Here is a 23,709-nt window from a genome sequence, read left to right on the forward strand (position 1 = left end):
TTGCAGGAACCCATTTAACACCAACTAACTGAAACCCCAGCATTTACCTGGCTATGACTTTTTTATTTTAGCCTCCTGCCTTTTTCATGCATTCAAATGAAAGCTTCATTTCGTCACATCTTAATCAACATAATCAGTCTGGACTTCCTATGGGGCAGCATCAGTGAAATGGCCGGCTCCAAGGAAAAGAAATCTAGTGTGACTCAAAGTCCTGGAGATAATGAAACAGTGGGAGATCCTCTTCTGGGATAGGCGCAATGGCTGGAAGGTAGAAGATGAAGCTGGATAAATTCAGCCTACAAGTACAGTACAATCTCTTTGAGTTGCGGGCATGATTAACCACTGGGGCAACTTAGGAACACAATTCACTCTTGAGCATTGGAAGTCTGCATACATTTTAGCTCTCTTTTGGGGGAAAAATACATTATAGAGCTATTGGATGTGCCATAGGCTTGTGGCTGGCATGCAGGAGATCAGCCTAGGTGATTTACTTGCACCCTTGTCCCAAAAACCAGTCCTCCAAAATTCAGTTGCGTGTCTTAGACAGGAAACCCGATTGTCTTCATCGGAATAGAAATGTAGAGACATTATGCTAAAAGGGCTGCAGCTTCTCTTTGGGTCAGCAAGAAGCAGGGGTAGGAGCCAGGGCTAATTTAGCCTGTTCACAGTCCCTGTTAAACTGGCTGTATCTTTTGCGGGTGGCTGCTAATTTGGTTGGGGCTCTGAAGGGGTTAGTGCTAATGTTTCCCTGAAACAGCTGGTGAGCTGGCTGGGGGCAGGTGAGATGTGGTATAGTCAGCCGCAACTGTGGACTAATGTTCCCCGCTACACACGCACATATTTGCCTTCCAAAAACAAGGTGAGTTGTCTTTTTGGGGGGGGTGTTATGTGGGAAAATATGGTATAATGGTCCCTTCTGCTGATAAAAGGGATGGGGCAGAGCCATTGCATTACAGCCACTGGCACTATGACAAGCTCAGACGAGCCTCAGCAGTTCTTCAAACTGGCTCCGCTGCTGTACCAGGAGATCAGATATACACGGCACAGCAGAACGATCTTCGCTTCCCCTGCTTAGCTTCGCACACACAAGTAGCTTCATTGATATCCCTGAAATCTCGTCTGTATTTATGGTTAAGCATGTGCTGCTGGTTACAGCCAGGTCTCACACCAGCTGGTGCAACCAACTGCTCCTTCAGCACCTCACCCACCCTGGCGTTGTCCTCCACACAGCCCGGGGTAGGAGGACTGTTTTACAGAAGAGAAACAAAAGCAAGGAAAAAACCTAAGTGACTTGTCCAAGATCATGCCAGAAGTGTGTGGACTGTGACCCCAGGTCTCAGGAACCAACATTTACAGCATTTGGAGTAGGGTTGGGGTGTTGGGGCCGTGATGGTCCATAGGGACATTTTATAACATCTGGCTGGAGGGGGGGAGGTAGACTACTGTGGCCACATCTGGAGTCCTGTGTCCAGTTTTGGGCTCCCCACTACAGAAAGGATGTGGACAGGTTGGAGAGAGTCCAGTGGAGGGCAACAAAAATGGTTCGGGGGCTGGGGGACATGACTAGTGAGGAGAGGCTGAAGGAGCTGGGGTTATTTAGTCTGCAGAAGAGAAAACTGCAGGGGATTTAATAGCAGCCTTCACCTCCCTGCAGGGGGGTTGCAAAGAGGATGGAGCTGAACTGTCCTCAGTGGTGGCAAATGACAGAACAAGGAGCAATGGGCTCACGTTGCAGCACCGGAAATTGAGGGTAGATATTAGGAAAAACTTTCTTATGAAGAGGGTAGTAAAGCATTGGACCAGGTTACCTAAAGAAGTGGTGGACTCTCCATCCTTGGAGGTGTTTAAGACCCAGCTAGACCAAGCCTTGGCTGGGATGATGTAGTTGGGGCTGGTCCTGCTTTGAGCAGGGGGTTGGACTAGATGTGACCTCCTGAGGTCCCTTCAACCCTCATTTTCTGGGATTATATGCTCACAATTTGCAAAGAAGCAGACGCGGTTTAGATGTTTCATCCACCTTATAATAAATGGGTATTCACCGTCCGTGGTCTATAAACCACTTAAAAAATCTCAGTCTGTCTGTTCCTGTAGGGCATGGATTAAACCCTTGGCACTTTTTAACCCTCTGAAACACATCCCTGGAGGAGCTGCCAATTTCTAGCATTGATCTTGCCCAGGAAACAAAACCGCTCCTTCCTTGCTTAGATTTCAGCACAGTCTCCTCCTTGATGTTTCTTGGCCACTAGGCACAGCCATGGAGCTGCAGCCAGGACCACCTTCCAGAGCTGCAATCCCCATTGCGAGGCCAAGAGGTGTTAGTGCTTTGGAGTGAGATGTTGGCAGAGCGTGTTTCAGACGGGCAGAACCACAGATCCTCATCAAGTTTCCATCTCAGAAATGACTGTCGCATTTCTGCTGAAAGTTTCCTCAAACTTTCAAGGTGAGGCAGGTGCCCAGCATGGACCATCTCCGGCCCACTGCTCTTGTAACGGGAGTTGTTGGCCGGCTGGAACCAGGTGCTGCTTCAAGGTCCGTGTGACTTGTATTTTTAATGGAGAGGATTAACGCCCCTCATAAAGCAAAATCCCCATGGTGCCTGCATCAGCAAACATCTTGAATGAGCTTTCAGAGCCATGGCACTGCTGTGCAGCAAAGACTAATGCATGGGAGGAACTTTACCGCAATAAGCTGGCCTGTCAAATTTGCCGGGCCTGTGGGGGCCACTGTTATATCATAACAGGGCAAAGTCTTCAAATCTTTCTCAGGGATGGGACTGGGGTGCTTGCCTAGAAGGAGGAACTCAGGTTTGGGGCTTTCACACCCATAATACATGCACACACCCGGTACATCTGTGTATGGATGTGTAGAGACACCTGCCTAATACTTCTCTGCATGTACAAGCACACACATAAAATGTCTCTGTAGGTATAGCCGCGCATGCAAACACTTCTGATGCATCTCTGTGTTTACCATTGTAGCTCCATTGGCTTTTAATGGTGTGAGTCCTGATTTACCGCCGTGTAAATGAGCGGATAATCTGGCTGAGAGGCAGCACGACACCCTGCTGCATATTGAACAGCACGTTCCAGCTGTGCATCAGCTCCATATTCTCCAGCTGATGCTTGTGCAATGTGCTCATAGGCATGGGCTATTGCAGGGATGAGGCCAGGCCAAAGTTTGGTGGTCAGGGAGTTACAGGTTTAGTGATGGGGGCATGCAATAAATATATTCTTAGTGGGGGAAGAGCATGGCTTTGCTCTATGTGTTTTGCTGCAGCTGTTTGGGACATCTGATGAGACATCGTGGCCTGGCGCGTGGGGCAATGAGAAAGCATCAGAAGACCTAGGTTTGCGGCCCAGCTCTGGCATGGACCTGCCAACTGGTTCTGGGCAGCCCCTCTCCTCGTTTCTCTTGCCCAGCTGGTCAGACTGGAAGCTCTTTGGGTGTCCGTGACTGTGCCAGGAGTGGCAAGGATGGGAGAAGAGTAGTGATGGGGAAATGCTGCAGCTGCTCTTCCAGGGCTGGCATGGGAAGAGCATTGCCTTCTGTTTGAGCTCACCAAGGGCGACCTGGGCTGGGAGACCTGCAGGAGTGCAAGAGAGCAGAAGATTTACAGCTCCCCGTCCCCACACTTGGCTCTTGCATTCCTCCTCTCCTGCTGAGTTATGGGGCTATAACTCTCCGTGCGGATGGGAGCGGGGGGCTCTGCTTTACGCTCGCGCCGAAGCCCTTGATGGCATTCCAGCCCCGTAACTCACAGCTGCTTCTCCTGGATCTAATTCACCGAAGGGCTCTGGGATTGCAGCAGGGGCCTGGCCCGGTGCTGCGCCTCCCACCAGCAGTGAGGTTAACCGTCTCCCCTCTGCTAATTCAAAGCAGCGGGGCTTTACGAGCTGGTTGCACGTGTGTTACCGGCATGGCTCGAACACTGACAGCCGTGGCTGGCTGTAGGTGCTGTTCACAGCCTGTGGGTTCACCCCTCAGGGCAGAGAGCACACACGGCATCACCCGGGCTGTGGCTGGGGAACAAGGGCTGTCTGGCTCTTCCCACAGTCCTCGACTGGGTGTTGAAGAGCGCAGGGCCGGGCTCAGAGGGGATGTCCATCAGCAGCGCTGTGCTGAAGTTGGTGGCTTTATGCCAGGGGAGGCTCTGGCTTGTGGCGGGAGCTGCAAAGGCTCAGCTCCGCGATCTGACAGCGCAGGCTCGGGGGGTGAGAGTGGCTGGGATTATCCTGGTCACTCCACTGCCCTTCTGGCAAGTAGATCATGCCATAAGAGGCTCCTGGATGGCACCAGCTCTAGGGTGGGGGGAGGCTTTGTGTCACTGTTGTAGCACTTCATGCTCGTGTCCCTCTGGACTCGGCCCTGGCAGTCGATCTCAGAGGATGTTTGTGGTTGGGGTGAAACGAGAGATATTAGATTGCTCCAGCTCTCCTTGCACGCCCTGATGTGAGTCCAGCTGGGACAAGCATCAGCATCATTACTGCTGGATGAAATTGCTTGAGGGTTGCTGCTGTGATGGAGAGGCCAATGCTCAAGGCTGTTCTCTCTTTGATGAGTGCCTACAACCATCCCAGGACAAGACTGCCCTCTTATAGGATTTTTTCCACCTAGAAGGGTCCAGACTTTTCTATTTAGCATTGAGAAGGGAGTGCAGCCTTGAAGTGGGTGTTTTGCAACCGATGGTTATGGGTTCCCCCCTCCACTTTATTTCCCCATTTCTTCCAAAGACATGCACCAGTCTACACTAAACAGTGCTGCAAGCCTCATGAGGATGCCGTCTCTTGGGATGGCTCTGGTCTGGTGTCCCATAGTGAAGCTTCCTCCTTGTGTTACCTCCTCAGTCTCTCTCTCTACCTGTGCCTCACTCATTGCCAGGCCAAGCGCAGGTAATTCAGTGCCATGTGGTGCTGTCACCCATCCCAGGCTGGTGCAATGAGGGGCTATTTTGAAGGGAACTAAGCTGTAGTGGTGCTTTTGGGTTGGAGAGCCACGAGGCTCATGAGACCATCATCAGGGACCCAAGAAACTCCAGGAGACTTCTCCATATATAGACCCTATTCTGTTCCCTTTAAACCTCTGAATTTTAGGTAAAGGTTCAGGCTGGGTCTTACTTCACTCCCAAGAGTTAGGAGTATGCGATGCCTCAGCCGAGCTGAGAGGCTGTGCAAACAACCAGCAAGAGATGGTCCCTGCCCTGGAGACATGACAGCTTGAGGCATCCAGGCAGACCCAGGGGCACAGAGAGAAGCAGGTGCACGGGGGAAAGGGACGTGCCCAAGGTGAAACAATAGGTCGGTGGCAGAGCTGGGATGGGAACTGAGGTGCCGCCTATTAGATCCAGGAGCATCTTAGTGGCTAATGCTCTAGCACATCAAGATCAAGCGGACGCTAGGCTAGACCGCAGCCGGATGCTCCGGAGACCACCCTTGCTGCAACGACTGGCTGGAGAGTGCCCAGCACAGAGCTGGACCAGAATCAGCTCACCCTGGGTGCTATGCATTGCCAGCTCCTCCACCCCACCTGCTGGCACTAGCATTGGATGCTCCTAAGAGAATAGACCAGCAGCCGGACACCCATTAACTGCGTGCAAAGGGGAATCTCAAGGCCTTTCATATACATAAAGCCTTGGCACTCAGAGGCTCTCTGTAGCCTTTGCTGCCAGCACGGGGCAGCTGGTCCCTGTCACCTGTATGTCTCCCTGGGCACTGAATGATATAATTGCCACTATTTGAGATCACCTTTCTGGGAGGCGAATGAACCAAACCCCAAGTGCAAGGCAGGGAGGGGCCCACAGCTGTATAGGGTTGCTGACTGTGGGCCTCGCTGGGCCAAAGCTGCCGTAGGTGAACGAGGAGCCAACTTGCCCTCCGTCAAGGCAGGACCTGCCCAGAGGAGTCTTGGCCACAACCTCCTCTGGGTTGTGAAGGAGTTTCATGCTTGTGGGTCCCATTGAGTTCACAGGGCCCCTTATGGGTTCACCCAGGCTTGGAGGATTAAGGGTTGGGCCACGCTGCGGACATGTGCATGGATCAGCTCCTGGCTGGACCCAATCCCAACTGTAGAGACATTCCCCTGAACAGGGGCTTCAGATACATCCCTTTCATCACAAGGTCTCCCTGAGTCTAAATGACCCTTCAGCCAACTGTCTTGAAAGCTCACGATGGTGGGGAGGTCATATAACATCGGTGACCACCCACCCCACGCTGCATCTGAATGACCAGGTACCAGTCATACGGCTTGGCTGAGAGTAGCTGTTTTTGGCATGAGGTTCAACTGCACCCGTCTGGATCCCAAGCAGGACATCTTAGCCAGTCCCCCCATTACCCACGGTGATGACTGATGTGGTTGCATTGTTTGGTATATGTTGAAAGTATTTCTTTGGATGGGGCTAGTTCTGGTGGGGAAAGTGTTAATGGCTGCATTGCAGACAGAGGGGTTGGGTGTGGGCTGGCTGATGCTGTTCATCCTCTGGATGGTGCTGGACCGGCCCCTTTCCCCAGACTCTGGCTCTTTCTAGAGCTGGTGGGGGGATAAGATATAAGCAGGAGACCCCAGAGTGTGCATGACACCTGGCTGGGGTCATCTGACCTCGGTCCTCTTTCCTGCTGGGGACAGGGGGTCGGACACGATGATCCTTTGTGGTCTCTTCTGACTCTACAATCTATGAATCTATGTGTCCATAGCAGCCTGATGGGGTGAAACCCCAGAGAGGGGAGATAAATAGCTTGCCACATGCAAGCTGAAACAGCTAGGGCAGGGGCAACCAAGAAGCCAAGACCTCCAGGGATGAGGGTGGAGTTGGCTGCAGAGACAGCAACAATTCCTACCTGCCCCCGGGGCCATCCGGGGACTGAGACAAAAGCACTGGCCAGGCATGTGAGTGAAAAGCTAGTGTGTTTTAAGCCATTATTTGTATGTTTTGTTCTCCCCAGTTATGTAGTACCCCTAGTTATTAAAGCCGGCTTTTATTTAAGCCCTAAACTTAGCTGTCCTGTAATTATCACACCTCCCAGGGAGTTTGTTCGCTTATGGTCTTGGCTGACACGGGGTCCCATCACATCGACACAGCCAGCTAAGGCTGCTCTCACCATGGGCTGCTCCTAGCTGCCGTCCAAACCCCCTCTGCACTGCAGCCCAGGGACTGGTGAACATGGAGAGACAAGGCCACTCTGGGTTTCATTTCAAACACGAAGCGTTGTCCAGTTGGTTAGCACCAGCCTGCTCTGCACTTTGAGGGCGGAGGACTGAGCAGGTACTTGAAGGCACTAACACAACCCCAGAAAGGTGACAAGTACCTTTGCCCCTTCCCAAAATCTCTAGGCAGTCCTCCTCTGGCCTCCACCCTCCACCCCCGTGCAGCCCCAAGAAGGAGGCGAGCAGAGCGCTGTGCTTTTTGGATTTATTTATTTTTTTTAATAAACTTTATTCTATATTACAAATAGGTTTTTTTTTTTGTTTTTTTTTGTTTTGTTTTTTTCTTTGTTCTGGACTGCAAAATAGGAATGCCTTATATTTACATACACAGGTATACAATTAATTATAACAAAGTACAGAAGCTTTGCTTTTACCAAGTAACAACGGGAGTCCGATTTAAATAGTATAGACTTTTATTTCTTCGTTTAATTTCTTTTCCTTTCTTGTCTTAGGATCATTTCCAAAGAAAACAAACCAACGACGACAACAACAAAAAATAAAAGCGATCCCAACCTCCTTTCTAATGCGATCGATGTTGATCAAACGTGATAGGTATCGATAGCTCTTTTAGGCCCGTGGTAACACTGTTAGCAAAAGATATGTCTTCACATTGAAGGTGGGAGCTTTAGGCAAACAGGCAGGGGGAGTGAGACAGCTGGGGTCCCACGTGCCCAAGACGTGGGAGGGTACCACAAAAGGGGTTGATCTGTTGTTTGAGATGCTCCAGCTGCTTGCTGCAGAGTGAGTAGGCAACGCCGTGGTTGAGGGCAGGTTCCCCTAGCACTGTGAGCTCCTGGGGTTCCCCTCCCTGCGATGGCACTGGAACAACAGGGGTGCAACAAAAGACCTGGGAAGAAACTTAAAACAAGGCAAAGTTTCTTCTGCGCCACCTGGGACGCAGCTTGGGGGATGCACACTCGCTGGCCCAGCTCACGGGGCCACAAAAACCTCTTTCAAAAGAGAGAGAGGAAAGAGGGCTGGCTGCACACACAAATCCAGTTTGCCTCCCCCCAAACTCCTTGTCTGCCAGCTCCTGGAAGCTGGTCTAGTTTAAGGACGTTTTATCCTCCCCCCATTGCATAATCCTGCTCCTGGGGCCTGGTATCTGTGAATCCAGTGCAGAGCCCCTTGCAGTAGTGACCTTAGGGTTGTTGAGGCCCTGGGCAAGAGAGTCATTTGGGACCCCTTAGAGGCTGAATTTTGATGACCTATAAGCAAGTGGGACATTTGTTGCAAAATTTCAGGGCCCCCTAAAGCAAAAGAGGCATTTGTGGCCCTTTAGGGGCATAATTTTGATGACCTATAAGCAAGTCAGACATTTGTTGCAAAATGTTGAGGCCCCTAAAGTGCGGGACCTGGGCGGTTGTCCAGTTTGCCCTCCCCTAAGGCCACCACTGCCCCTTGCATGCAGAGCAAGCCGCATTTCAGAGGGCTGGTTTTTGACAAGGAGTTGTTGGAGTCCAGAGCAAGGACGAGGATCTTCTAGATGTCAGTGGGTGCGTCTACACACGATGCAAAGTGTGCAGTAGCCTAATAACACTGCGTGCTGGGCAAAGCCTGTGCTAATATACTACTGCGCAGTAGTATTAGGGGACGGCATACTGCAAGAGCCACTGGGCTCCACTTCCACCAGCTGCTTTACACCAGCTGGGGTAGAGGCAGTTTGGCCCCAAGCGTGTGATGCGCCTCCAGCACGGCCCCCTTTCTGCACTCTCCCAATGAGACCCTCACTTCTCCCCCCTCACTTGCAACACATCTGGAGAACAAGCCCAGCTAAGCGGCTCCATATCGGAGGCCAAATGCTGATGGTGCGGAGGGGCTGTGATCCCCGCTAGACTCTCTGGCAGCAACCGAAGGCTGACAAACCCCGCTCAGGGGGGCTGCTCCCCCAAAATATTATCCTAGAAGGCAAAAGGCAGAAAAATGCTAGCAAGCTCCTATACAAGTACCTTATGGCAGACTCACAGCCTCGTTCCCCAGCCTTTGGCTGCTGGGTGAAATCTCTTTCAGGTGATTTGTTTCCACGCAGAAACAAATCCTTGAGGTAAACTCCCCCTTCGTTATGTTTTTCCGAACAGGAGATTAACAGAAAAAGCCAAGGAACAGACGCCGACAAGGAAGGGCGCGCTCGTGACCCTCCGATTACTGTAAGCAGCTTTATCTTCTGTTTTTTCCTCTCTTTTTTTGTTTTTTTTGGTAAGATTTTCTGGGTGTTTTTCCCCCCCGCTCTGCTTTTAAATCATTTTTGTGACATCATTCCACAAATTAATGCCTCTCCGATGCCCTCCCTGGGTCCCCCTCAAAAACGGTGGCTGAGAGGTCACAGCTAGGTTGACCCCAATCACTACATGAACCATAATACACAGCACTTTGCATTTTCGAAGGACTTTACAGACAACGGTTAACCCTCGTGGCCTCCTCACAGATGGGGAAACTGAGGCAAGGAACCATTACAGGATTGCCTGAGGTCACCTATTGATCACATGAGGGCTCCTGCCATGGGGGTCTCTGCTGTATCCCCTGAACTGCAGCCATGGTGAAGCTGGAAAAGCCAGTGCTGAAGAAATGGGGGGGAAGTCAAGCCCCCGCAGAATGGCATTCATAGCATCTAGGGCCAAAGCTGTGGCACTTTCTTGTCCCCCCTACCCTTTTTTGCCCCGTCTCAAAGGATATTTCCCTTGTAGCAGTGGTGCTTGCGGGCCATATTCAGCATTTTGTCCTGCATTGCTGGGGAGAGGACCATGGCAACATGCCTGATGGCAGCTCTGCTTCCAAGAGAGCCAACCCATTCATTTAAAAAAGGAGGGATAACAGGCAAATGGTGCTTAGCTCAGAAAAGCAATGTCGCCGCTGCTCTCTCTCATGTCCTCCAAATGAGAGTGCAGAGCCTGATCCTACTCCACCTATTAGGGACTAAATGAATCCAGGTGCCCAAGAGTGATCCTCTTCTACCCCATTCAGGGCCCTAAATATCAGTTCCTGCAAAAGGCGGGTGCCTTGGCCTCCTCATCCCGGCAGCTCTCAATGACATGGACTTAAGGCTGAGATGAGCGTTGTACAAACCAATGCATTGATGGCTCTACAGGGATTTGAGCAGGGTGGTCTCGAATAGCACTTAAATGCCAAGTCCACCTAGGTCCTTACTAGGGTTAATAGGGCCTGGCCATTAGAGTAGGACCCATGAGGGTATTTAGGTGCCTCGCCCCATTGAGATCAGTGAGGTTTGGGCACATAAGTAGCTTGGAGATTTGGGCCCCAGCCTCAAGGTCACTGCGGGATTCACTTGGTTTGCAGCAACGCAGGCTGATGTAGCGCCACTGGTTTCAACAGAGCTACCAGGGACAGGTTTGTGCCAGCTGAGGGGCTCGGACACGTGGTTCTTTTCTCTCTGTCTGTGCAAAATACCTGTCAAAGCAGAGGGTCTGCTGGGGGACGCATGCACATTTATGTAGAAAGCCACCTGTCCAGCTGCTTCAGATGCACACAGACAAGGAGAGCGGGGGTTAGGCTGGATTCACACCAACTGCTCCTCAGCGACAGCAGGGCCATCCTACGGGTGGTCTGCGGAGGCCATCCGAGCAGGCACAGCGCCACTCCAGCTCGCCCCTCCTACAGCTCTGAAAAAGTAAAATGCTTCCACCTGGAGCTGATTTGGTAAAAAGCAAAGGGATCCTGACACAGTTGCATAGCTTACAGACAGCAGCTAGTAACCCTTAGGTGGCCTGACGTGATGGGCAAGGCTGACACTCAGGAAACTTCCTTTCTTTTAACTATGGATGCATTTTGCAATTTTCCCCTTAACATTTTATTCAAATGTCACCCCTGCCAACTCCTCCATCCCCTCATCTCTTACCATTCCCACTATTTGGACCAGCTTGTAGGTTCACTTAGGTCCAGAAGGGACCACAGGATCATCTACTTGACCTTCTGCATAGCAGTGGCTATTAAACGTCATCCAATGACCCAATGCCTGAAGAAGGCTGTTTGTGTCCCAAAGCTTGCAAAGGACTTTTTTCCAACTATTTAGTTGGTCTAATAAAAAATATCACATCTACTCAGAGGATTTTGCCTCCCCAGTTACCCAAGCCCTGAGCCCAATCTCTTCCTGTTGGCCAATCACACCTTTGAGACATTATCTAGGTGCCTATATTCTCACTGAAATCAATGGGCATGAAGAAGCCTGAATGGCTTTTTGAATCCAGCTCCCCATTTTTATCTGAAGTCACCAGGCAATGAAGGCCCCACTACTCCCCTGGTGGCTCAGCACCAATCATTTCTACATTGGTCAAATAATCAGGAGTAAATTTAGTTAAAATGCAGCCAATGGTCTTCCCTATTTATACTTTTTGCATGGTAAAATTCAGCCTCAGTCCAGCACAAAGCCCAGGGCTGCTTCTCTTCTCCACAGCTGAGCAGAGAAACCACCCGAGAAGATAAAATGAGGAAGACCCATATGGGTCCCACCTGCTTGTTCAACCATCTCGCAGTACAAGACTGTTCCCTTCCTCCTCAGACCAACGGCACAGTCCTAACTGAGAGCTAATCCTAGCTCCTTTATGAATTTGCATTTCCAGCAGGCCCTTGGCAAAGTACTCCACAAGGCCTAGCTCTTCCCTAGAGGCACCGAAGTGTGTGTGATGTGAAGAGATAATCACAGTGGGCAAGATCCTCAACTGGTGATCACGGGTGTAGCTCCTTTCAAAGGTGCACTGGGAGGGTTAGATACATCTACATTGGAGGAAGAGGCGGGTGGCTTCAGCCCAAGTGCTGGTGGACCTCCACTGTCTTTTCACCACTCCATCCATTGCCCAGAAGGACAGATATGGTCTCCCACCAGTTACTGAAAAGAAATCCTAAAGTGGCTCACCTTACGGCAGCACGAGTGAGGACATGTGGCTTAGGTGTGCTTTGCAATGCGGCTGCCCAAGCCCTGCCAGGTAAACCAGGTGCAGACACTTGGGGCTAACTCTATGGTGAAGACATAACTTTTAGCTATACCCAAAGGCCCAGTGAAAGGGTTTGGCCTCACATCTGTCAGAGGCCCCTTTGTCCAGGCCACCCCATTGGTGATGGTGCCATAAACGCCAACAGTCAAGCCTACCGCAGGCAGGTTACCCCATAAAACAGCATGTCATCTAGGAGTGCTGGGATGGGGAAGCTGTTCATTGACCTCAGTGGGCTTTGAAATAAGCCCTCTCTGGATAGCTTGACCCCAGAATATGATGGGCCAACTCTGGTGGGATGTCCACAGGCAAAGGTACAAGAGGGAGGGAAAGGAAAAGAAAGGCAAAGGAAGGAGGAAAAGACCGCACCTCGGCAGTCACGAGGCACCTTCTTCCTTCTGTTTGTGTCTCTGTTCTTCATTGTATTTCACATGCACTTAAAAAATTGAATTAAATTAAGTCGGGGCAGGGAGCAAGCCATCTCGGAGGCCCATGGGGGGCAAGGAGTGGAGTGGGAGCGGCAAAGTGGGGGCGAAGCAACGGAGGGGGGAACCCACACATTCACTTCACAATGCCAGCATGTTGTCAAGGCCGAAACAAAGGCAGAAGAAGCTGAGGTATAAAAATAAAGCCAAATGAAAAGCGAGATTTGCTGAAAATCCCAAGTGGGGGAAGATGAGGGGGCAGAGCAGAGCGAGGGAATGGATGGGAGAGAAGGGGACGATGATGTTCACAATCCCGTTTCTGCTAAAACTTTTGCTCACTCTGAGGTTATCAAGTTATGTGCTGGGGGTGAGGGAGATAGGGAGGAAGGGTTGAACAATGCTGTCCCAGGAAATGAAAATTAAAATAACACCCCCGCCCCCAAAAAATCTAAACTGAACTAGGCTGAGTCTCAGATTTCCCCTGTGGTGCTTCTTCACCGCTCTAGCTGTGCAAAATCACACACGTTTCCTTTGAAATCTTCCCGTGCAACGTCCCTCTCCCCCTTCTCATGTGCAAACAAAACCCATCCCCGGCAGCTCCACGAGCTGCTTGCCACTGAGATCCCCTCTGAGCCAGCATGGGTTTTTTTGTCCTTAGATCCCACCATCCCGCTGAATGAAAATCATGAGAAGAGGGTCCATAATTCTCATTTGTGGCACTTCGTTTGTCAAAACCTTTGGTTTCTTCCATTATTTTTTTAACTTTCATGGTTTAAGTCTTTAAAACCAAAAAACCCCCCCAAAGAAACGAAAAAGCAATCTTAACTGTTCTTGGTTTTTGTTCGTTTGTTTTCTTAGCACTGGCTTTCGTGGCACTTTTCCGTTCCACTTCCCCAGCTGTGACGGTCTGATCTGGGACACACTCTGACGTTACCAAATGAAGCGTTAAAACCATGACACCAACGCACACCCAACTGGCCCCGACGCACGGTCCTCTCGGGTGTGCGGAGCCACCTCGAAGGGGCGTGATGCGGCGCTCAGCCGGCCAACCCACCAAAGCAAGCAAAAGGAAAGGAAATGACACACGCACGCCCATGTCCACGCCAAAACAATACAGAAAGATCTGGGGTTTAAAAACCAAGACGTGTCCCTTACGCTCTGCCGGCCGGGTACGAACCTCGCAACGTTCCCCCTATGCCTGTCCGCTCATCGTTCTTTCAACCGCCGTGGCAAGAACCGCCCGTGGGTTTGAATGCTTGGCTGCATGCAATCGGCTCGAGAACAAATTTTCTCCTGCTCCGTCCTCCCGTAAATCCACTAGCGATAGGTGGTCACGCAGAGGTATGTATCAATAGCATGACTAGGACCAGATATGACCACTCCATCATCAAGGACACCCCTCGCAGCCCACAGACCTCCCTTTCCCCTCTACCCTCCAATGTGCAGCTCGGCTGCTTCTCCGAGGATGGCGAGAGATGGGCCGAGGGGAGAGGTTGTCTTCCCGTACGGCTCCCGTCCATGCCCACGCGTGGTCTTAGCGAGCGCTATTTGCTTCTCGAGGTGACAGATGCACGTTCAGCTCCTGCTTCCAGCCTCACTCCGTTTTGTGCCAAATTCGAGGTTCCCTGGTTTGGTTCTTGTGCTCTGGGCTCGGCGCCTTGTTGATGGCAAACCCCAAATGGTATTGAAGTAAGCGGTCTGCGGTCGTACGGAAGGAAAAAAAGAAAGGGGAGAAGAAGGAGACTCTCCTGCTTGGTTAGGTAGGCAGTAGCTTGGTCCTCAGAGAGGCAGCTCTTGAAGAGGAGCTGAGGGCCAGGGGAGTAAATGCCGTCTCCCATCCATCTCTGTGCCGAAATAACAGTGAAGGGATGTAGGGGACGGGAAATGCTTCTGAGGCACCCACTGTGCTTTAAAAATGACCCTGTTGGTGGAGGGTTTGGGATGAGAGGACAGGATGGGGATGGGTCAGGATGGAGAGAGGGTGGCCTAGTGCCGCCAGAAACAGTCACAATCATTTGTGGGCATTCAAAAAAATTGGAAAATCCCACCGTGGTTTTACAAAAGGCTGGGTCGGCATGAGGTCACGTCCTCCCGGGAGCAGCCCGAGGGGAAATAATTCCCTTTAATCCCCGGTCTCCTCATATTTTGCACCAAACAATGCAAAGTCCTGTGGAGATTTCAGCCAGGAAACCACACCCCTCCTCCCCAAAAAAAGCCAAGAAAAATATTTGTCCTGGCTCAGAACACCTTTCCTCTAGCAAAAGCGATATATTTCCCAGACCAGCTTGGGTTTTCGTGGCCGGGTTCCTCCTTTCTAGCTCGGCACGTGCCTGGAGGCTTTTCCTTTCTGGGGTTGTAGTGGAAATGGGCTGCGCTGCGCCGTGAGCCATCCGGAGGGGATGGCGAGCACCGGCTCGGCGCAATTAGGCAGAGAGCGTTTCATCGCAGTTTTACGGTCAACAGGAAACACAAGGAAAGACCGAGGGGAACACGGGGCTGTTTTAAAAATAATAATAAAAATCTGAAAAGTTAAAGCGGGGGCAAGGGGCGGTCTCTCCCTCCCCCACCCCTCCAGGCATTGCTATTCACCCGGAGAGTTAGAGTCCCCCGTGCCACTCCGCGTTGACCCAGGTCCCTGTCGCGTTCCCAGGAGGCTTCAAATCCTTCCCCGTAGGACTGGTATCGGGAAATGGAGCTGTAACGGCTCTGCTGGAGGAGGTCCCTGTGTGATCCTGCCCGGCCGGGATCCCCGGAGGCAGGCACCATCCCAGGAGATGAGACTCCAATAATACTGAGTTTGTTTCCACGTCCGCCCCTGGCTTACGGACCCGGGAGCTCAGTTCAAGCAGCGCGGCAGAGGCAGCCTTCCAGGTTTCCGTCTGGATACGGATGATATGATGGTATTTTTCGGGCAAGGGGAAGCTGTGAACAAGAGAGCTCCACCTGAATGTCTCGGTGTCCCCAGAGATGAGATCCCTCCAACGCCACCACGTCCCTCAAATCCCAAGGCCTTGTGGCTTTGTCCATAGGTTTAGAGAGAGAGAGAGAAAGAGAGCTGATCGGTTGACTCTGCTTACAGCCCAATCAAAACTTGCACTTGGTAAAGAGGATGATCTTGACTGAGGCACGGCTTGGTTTATCCCTCCCAGGGGTTCCCTGGCAGGACAGTTCTCAGCTGTCTATGCTCATGAGGGTTATGACTTGTTCAAGTTTGTAGGCGAGTTTCTGTTTCCCAGCCTGGTCGTCTTGATCAAGGGCTCCGAGGATCTGCCAAAGGGGAGGAACAGAGAGAAGAGAGGGCTTTATCCCTGCCCAGTAGCCCCGACACCCCAAAGGAGGGCCAGCCTCTCAGGGGGAGAAGGGACTTTTCCTTTGCTTAACTTCTGCTCTTGCAAAAGCAGCTAGCGAAGTGGTGGGGGAGGAGAGCAGAGAGTGGACAGATGGCAGCGCTCAGCAGTATCTCCATCACCGCCTGCTCTGTTAGGACCAGCTTGGTGGAGCGGGGAGTATTGGCCAAGACGCTAGGGTTTTCCTGTAATCTCTTCCCAAGCTGTCAAGGGAGCTGCAGGCCTGCCTGTCACACAGATGGGGGTCTTGGCATTGTGCCTCCAGCAAAGGGCCAGCCAAATGCAGTGCTCCTTGCATCACCCTTCCTGTTACTCTTGAGCAGCACCGGGATCCTCTGCAGCTCTAGAGACACCTCTCTTCCCAGCCGGAGACAGAGAGAAGGGCTGAGCTTTGTCTGGGCACGAGCCCGGGGTGCCTGCTGAGCCAGGGTTTGCTTTTAAGGTAGCTACAAAACCCGGCCCATGGAGCTGAAACAGGCTCTATCTGAGCTCTGCTCTTTAAACCCCTGTGGATGAAGTTGCAGGCTGGTTGCACTCAGCCCAGACTAAGGGCACTTACAACACAAGTGTCTGCACACTAAAGCTCATTAACTCGTGCTAAGTGCCCTCTGAGCGTCTGAAGGTCATGCCACTTCAGGTGAGGTTGAACTCTGGGCTGTGCTACCTGTCCATGGATATCAAATGAGCAATATGCAGTCCTCCAGCATCCCAGAATGCACCGCTCCCAGTCCCCACTTTCCACCCAGCTGGGATTGCTATCAGCTATTGTTGGACGGCTCCATGGAGATAATTTAAGCAATTGGTGGTCCTCCGAGGTGTCCATTCAATTTGGAAATGACACTAGGAAGCAGAGGGGCTGATTCCTGCAGCTCTCCTAGCCCCTCTGCACTTTATAATCAAAGACCCCCAATGGGATCACCCTATCTGGGGCCTGATGCTGCTTTTTCTCCTTACTGAAGGGGCTCCAGTGCTGGGGCTGTGACCCACAGTCAGCTGGTTGTTAGTCCCAGACTTGGCACCATACTGGAACCAGTTCAAGACTCCAACATGGTGCTGGGACTGGGACCAGCGATCAGTAATCCGTGCATGTTAGAGATCACAGTAGGCATTGTGGTGAGACTTCTAGTAATATGCACAGCAATGCTTACTCTCATCTAATTAAACATTGTCTGAGTGTCCCCTGCCACAAGTTGCTACGCAAGGTGAAACTAAGCTGGGTATTTCTTTATGTTGGACCAAATTCACTCCTGTGCGGGCAGCCCGCCTTGGTGTTCAGTGGTGTGCAGGCTCCTTTGCAAAGGTGCAAATATAAACGTGCACTGCACATGTCTTGGCTACAAGAGGCACTTCCTCCAGGAGATGCCGAGCAGGGTCTTTAGAAGACAGAGTCTTTAATGGAGCGGCATTAGGCCTTGATAAGAGCATTGTATAGACCCTTCATGGCATTACTGCAATGAGGATGGTGCTTTGCAAAGACTTCTCCTGCCAGCCCCTCCCTGCCCTTCCCTCGTGCTGGAGAGGAAGGGATCCCGGTGCCCCTCCTAAGAGGCAGCGATTCGTTCCAATGGGATTCACTCCCACCATCCTAAGGGAACGTGATGGGTGTTAGGGAGCGATGACAAGCGGCTCTGTCTGGGAAAAGCAGCATTGGTCTATATGGACCTGAAGGACCAAGTTGCATGAGACAGGCTGCAGGTTTAGCTTGAAGTGTCTGGGTTGAGCACTGCACTACCTTACATGGGAAGAGCTGGGGTGCTGTAGGAGAGGCACAAGCAGGCTTTCAGGGGGTGTGGGGGGCTGCTGCAGCCAGGGCAATTTGTCTTCATCAAACACCAGCTTCACGGACAAGGCGAGAGCACCCCCACACCTGTCCTGTCCTTGTCTGCCCCTGGGGAACAGGTCCTAGCTCCCTGGTCTGCTTCCCTTGCTAATCTTCAGCTGGCGTGCTGGCAGCTGCCGAGTGTCGGTTCAGGGAAGGCTGGTCAGTGCGCCCCGGCGGTGAAGTCAGACAGCTTTAATTAGACCGCGCAATTTTCTGCTTGGCTGGTGCAGCTCGCAAGACGCAGCAGCGTGGAGAGAGCCCTCCCCATCCCCGACCCGGCCAACCGCCCCGGCCCCGAGGACCAGAACCAGGAACCGTGCATGCTTGGGGAGCTCTGCCCTGTCAAAGCTGCAACCAGCAGCCCCTTGTCTCTGTACCCCGTCCTCCAAAGGGAGGCTGGCCCCATTAAATGCACCGAGTCGTATGCCAGGCAGAGATGAATGCAGCACCCTGTCCTGGGGTCTATATAGGACACAAGGGAGACCATCAGGGCCCAACTCCACCTTGAAGGTCCTCAAGGGATCAGTCAGAGGGGGAAAGAACAGGAAATCAGGCTGTAAGGTGTGGGGGAGGCCAGCACAGCCTCACCCACACTCTGCCTGTCCCCAGGCACCACGTCCATCCCCAAACCACTGGCCCTACATTTGAGAGGAAAGTGCCCAGGGCTGGTGGGTGTCTTGGTAGGTGGCCTGTGACCCCAGACCATCCAGCAATGCTCCTTGCCTCCTGGCTTCTCACCTCCTCACTGTACTTGCCCACGTAGGAGTAGATCTCAGAGAGCGCGCTCATGGTGTTGAACTCGTTCATGTGCATTCGGGACTGCTCAGCCAAGTAAGCATTCATGTCCTGGTCGCTGATCGCCGGCATCTTGGCAATGTCTGAGTAGTACCTGGGGGAGAGAGAGGCACAGCATTTGCTCGTGGAGAAAGAGGGACCTAGGAAAAGCACCCTGACCTCTTAGCTCCCAGTCTTGGCCCTTATCTATTCAGCCAGAGGACTGAAGCTGGCACGCAGTGCTCTAAGTTAGCCTTTCACTGCTTGCCCAAGCAGATAGGCCACCCCCTAGCTCCCCAAAATGCTGGGTGTCATGGGCAGATTCTCCAGAGCTCTCCCGGTCACCTACATGCTCCCCAATGAAGCCCAACAGAGCACCAAAGGCTGCCCTGGCATGGCTGGATTGCACTATAAGCACACAATAGCCAGCCAAGCAGATTTTGCCAGCCACAACCCAGCGGCATCTCCCTTGCACCTTTCCCTGCCTAAGGATCATCATGCCCTGCCCCTCACTTCAGCGTGCGCCCTGCTGCTAGGTCTGCAAGAGCTTTCTCGCACTAGCTAGACCTTCCTCATGCCTCGTGCTGGGCAAATGAGAGCTGCCAAGCCCAAAACAAAAGTTTCTGGAGTCAAATGGTCCCTCAGCATGAGCCTGGAGCAGGGCTGTGTTTTTTTGTAAGGTGCCCCACCTGCTCTGCCACCACATCCTGTGCAAAGCAGGCATAGAGAAAGGCTCAAGCTCCCACCAAGCCCAAGCAGCCCCCTGCTGCAGATGTACCAGTCTCAGAGCTCAACCCTGGCCCAGCTCTAGGAACGAACCCCGTGCATGGGACATTTGCACTTGGGGCAGTGGTGAGAGCAGTGTGAGCATGGTGGAACCACACTGCCCAGGGCCCCATTGAGGAAGGGGTTGGGTCTTCTCATTATGGCCACACCGTTCATTTGCCCAGGTAGCTGCCAATGCAACATGCAACACCTCATGCCAACACCATGCCCACTTCACCCACCGCAGGGATGCCTGCCACCTGCCCCCACACAGATGACTCACACCCTCACCCTCACACAATCCCCAGTGTGCCACTTCCATTAGCATGCCCGTGAACACAACCACCCTGACAGGCACACTCACAACCCTCAGTGTACCCATGTCACCGTTCGCAGACTCCCACCCTCTCATCCTCCCCCCGCGGACACGCACTCGAAGCCCTGGCAGCCCTCCCACCTCAACCACCTCTCTGCTCCAGGTCCCCTATCACTACCCACCCACTCCATCCTCCCCACATCTCCCCCAGGTGCTGGACCTGTCCTACGGCACACATAGCAGCCCAAAGCTGCTCCAATGCTTCAGTGCACGCAGCCTATTCACAGCTAGGAAAGCCTGCTCGCATCCCTCCGGGGGTCCACGACTGGACCGGGGAGTCCCAGGGTGGTTACCACTGCACAGGGCTTTGCCTGCCAACCTGTGTCTCTTTAAGGAGGTTGCTTTTTTTCCCCATGTCCTTCCTCCCCCCGGGCACGGCAGGTCTTGGAGGACAAGGTTTGCAGAAGGTAATCAGTCACTGTCACTCGCAGCTGTGCTCTGCTGTCAACTGGTTAATTAGACACCATCATTTACATTTTTAATTTCTGCAATTTGACATTTTGTGCACAAAAAAAAAAAAAAGGGAAAAAAAAAAGCGCGCCCCAGTGCCGGCACACGCCACAATTTTATAATTAGGAGGCAGAAAGGACGAGGAGCCAAAATAGCAGACAGGTGTCCTGTAAACAGTACCAGGCCACCTGCAGAGCCAGGGGCTGCTTCCACGGCACCGAAATCGGATGCCAAAGTACTGTATAATGAGAATCCTTCAACCAGGAGGGCAGGAAGCACTTGCTATGACAGGGCAGGGGAAGGCCCAAAACCAGGCCCTGCCATTTGAGGATGGGGTGCAGGGAAGTGGCCACCAGCCAGCTGCAGAAGAAGCTCAGGCATCGCCTGCCTCCTCCAGGCGACTCCTGCTTGTCTACCCATATCCTGCTCTGCAGCGGTGGATGGGCCGAAGCTACTTCCCCCATTGTGTAGACAACCAGCAAAGTCCAATGCATCGCTTACAACATCCCCTGCCTTTTGGCTCCATCTGGAGCAGGGCAACCAGCTTGAGACCATTGGGGACTGGGACAACGATAGCCGTTGGGGACTGGTGGGCCTGCCTAAGAGGCCAGTGCTGGCTGATGCTGGTCTCATGCTCCCTGGCAAAAGCTAGTGTGGACAACCCAAGCCTCTGGACTCAGGCTCATGCCCTACCTGTTGCTGCTCAAGAGGAAAGTGGTCTTGGCTTGGTGTTTGCAACCTGCCTGGCTCTGGAGTCGGAGATCACAGAGGCCTATTGAAGGGAGGGAGTTGTCTGGGGTTAAACATCCTGTAACCTCACCGGGAACCGCTGCTGTAAGATCAATCTCAGGATCAAAATCCCTGCTCCCCATCACATCTGCTCATGCTCTACAAAGTCCTCATAGCCAAGTGGGCTCAACTGAACGTGGTGGGCCTCTGCTTCTTCTGCAGGGTTGCTTGTGTATCGCTTACAGCAAAACACTGGAGGGGGACGCGGCGGCATCACTAATGGCTCTGCTGGAGCATCACCCCATGCTCCTCTGAGCTCAGGGTGACAGCCCAAGTGCTTGGCTGGATAATAAATGAACGAGGAACTTGGGAGATGGAGGGAACCACATCTGAGCCCAATGGTAAGAGATGCGGGGGGTGGGATTGGAGCCTGCGGTGTGATGAAAAATCATTGATTTAGGAGACTAACGAGGAGGTTGCAGGGAAGAGCTCTTCTCTGCCTACATATCCCATGGGCACCCTCCTGCCAACAGGTGGGAGAGAGCATAGGATGGCATCACCTGAATGACAGGGAAGGCCTGGCATTACAGACCAGCCTGAATCTCCTCCCGTCAGCCATGGGGTCAGGAAGGGCAGCTGGTGACCTGCATGCAGCCCCAGCCCCCCTGCCCCTCGCCCACCAGCGAGAGGTGGTGCATGAGAAATACAGGCCATGCACACATGCTGGCCTCTCCTTCTCCCACTGGTGGTTTGGGTCCCTAACTCGTGACAGCCAGGAGCTCCACACAGGCCAGGGGCTGCTTTCCTGGGGTTGGGTGGACTTGAAGATAAAGAGAGCCCTGACACTGCTTATGTCAGGCGGTGGGGCTCAGCTGCCAGCATGGGGCCACAACCCCTGCAGGGGTGAGGTGTGCTTCAGAGGGAGCCAGTCCTTCTCCACCCACCTGAACAGGCAGGAGCCCTGCATAGGCTGTAGCATGGGCAGCCTGCTCCACGGGTCGGGGATGGGGAGAGACAGAGAGAGATGGGGGCTGTGGCCATACTGGGATGCACCAGAGCCGCTTTCTGTCCTGCCCATGAGACTGCAGCTGGATCACCCAGGACTCTGAATCTTACCCCAACCCCTGTCTTTGCACTGCAAATCCAGGGGGCAAGCCTGCTGGGAGGCAGTTTATTCTCACGGGCCGTGTCTTGGCTCTGCTGCTGACAGCAGCAAAGAGCGGGGTAGTTGCTTAACTTGGTGGTGGTAGATTTTGAGAACTGGGGCCTGGACCCATTTTGGACTGGGACAGGGTCTGCCCCTGAGAAGTGGGCATGGTATTGGCATGAGCATGGCATGGCATCACTGCTCCTGGCAGGAAGGTGCCCATGGGATATGCAGGCAGAGCAGAGCTCCTCCCTGAAACCTCCTTCTTAGTCCCATATAAATCAATGCTTTTTCATCACACTGCAGGCTCCCAGTCCAGAACGGAAGAGCCAGCGGCTGGGAGCTGAACCCCACCTGGCCTCTGTTCCCTGCTTCCCCAGACTGAGGGGGGGTACCTAGCAAAGCAGGGCACATGCCAGACCTCTCTGTGGCACCAGTGAATGGGGGCTCAGGAGGATGCTGAGAGCTCCAGCCTGTTGTGTGTCACATCCTTGCCCATGCTGCCGCCTCCCGCTCCATTCGCCCTGCTCTGTATCAGCGCCGAGGTGCTCTGCAGAGCTGGGTGACAGCCCAACAGAGGTGGCACTTGTGTGGCACTCCAGATAGGAGCTCAAGTGTCTGGGATGGCTTGACAGTTCAATTTGCAGCGAGCTGGCTCCCAGAGCCTGCCAGGAGTGAGCCTCTCAGTCTGAGCATCCTCTGCTATTGTAGACCCGTCACCCCTGCGGGAAGGCGGGGGCACCAGCGATAGCTGGCAGGGGAGGAGGAAGAGAGGACTTCTCTGAGCTCTGTGGCTCTTCCCACCTGACCGATTTGCCTTCCTCTCCCATCAGTGACCATAGCGGTGGTGTGCAACTGCTAGCTCGGCCTCCAAAGTATGCCCGGACACTTCCCCCAACCCTCTACTCGTGCCTGTCACTCTCTGGGTCATTCCCCCTTTACAAACCTCCTCCTCCACCTGCCTCCCAGCACCTTGTCCATAGGTGAAAATGGCCCCTTGAGGGGTTCACAGCTCACATTCTCAGGCTAATATTTCATTGGATTTCTGCTTGGTTTTAGCTTATTCTGCGCTCTGCCCCCACACACGTCAGTGGCCAGCACCGTCCACTTCAGTGGACAACGATGGAGCCTGGAGGTCTCCCTGCTGTTTGTTCAGTGATGATGGGGGCAAGGGAGAAGACTCAGGATGTCTCTCTCGGACTGCTCTCTCCTGGTCCTGGTTAAAGCAGCCTTGCCTTTAGGACTCTTTTGTGAAAATGGATATGTCCTCAAGAGGGACGGCCTCAGTCTGCTGGGCTGAAAGGGGCTGATACTTGTGACCCCTTATCAGGTTGTGTTCAGGAAGGCCCTCGTCTCACAGCTTTCAGTGGCATGGGGCATGGGCAGGCAGAGACTTGGAGCTCCCCCCGTAGTCAAACCACAGCTGGAGATACTCCTGTGCGTGGCTTTCAGCCTCAGGATTTTGGTGCGGTGCCATGACCTGGTGTCTCCACGTGTCAGCATGAAGAGGCTGAGTCTGCAGGGAGGCCAAGACTTTATCACATCCAAGATGTGGCTCTTCTGTTGGCCTGCAGACCCACGAACAGCCTGTGCCAGGGGTCCCAGGGTGGGTGGCCACACAGCTGTCTTGGAAGCACTGCCAGTGAAACATAGATTCATAGGTTCATAGATGTTAGGGTCGGAAGGGACCTCAATAGATCATCGAGTCCAACCCCCTGCATAGGCAGGAAAGAG

General features: G+C 52.9%; 1 protein-coding gene across 1 annotated transcript in view; it reads right to left on the minus strand.

Annotated features, from left to right (window-relative positions):
- Nucleotides 1-7,397: 7,397 nt before the first annotated feature.
- PLXNA4 (plexin A4) overlaps nucleotides 7,398-23,709 on the minus strand; it is a 285,370-nt gene continuing 269,058 nt past the window's right edge. The window contains exons 29-30 of the mRNA XM_006016338.3: nucleotides 18,473-18,623; nucleotides 7,398-15,832 (exon numbers count right to left, since the gene is read on the minus strand). Of these exons, the coding sequence (XP_006016400.1) occupies nucleotides 15,737-15,832; nucleotides 18,473-18,623 (247 nt within the window). The 3' untranslated portion in view covers nucleotides 7,398-15,736. The remainder of the gene's footprint in view (nucleotides 15,833-18,472; nucleotides 18,624-23,709) is intronic.

The sequence above is a fragment of the Alligator sinensis genome, unplaced genomic scaffold (genome assembly GCF_000455745.1).
Source record: "Alligator sinensis unplaced genomic scaffold, ASM45574v1 scaffold268_1, whole genome shotgun sequence".
In the NCBI taxonomy this organism is placed as follows: Eukaryota; Metazoa; Chordata; order Crocodylia; family Alligatoridae; genus Alligator; species Alligator sinensis.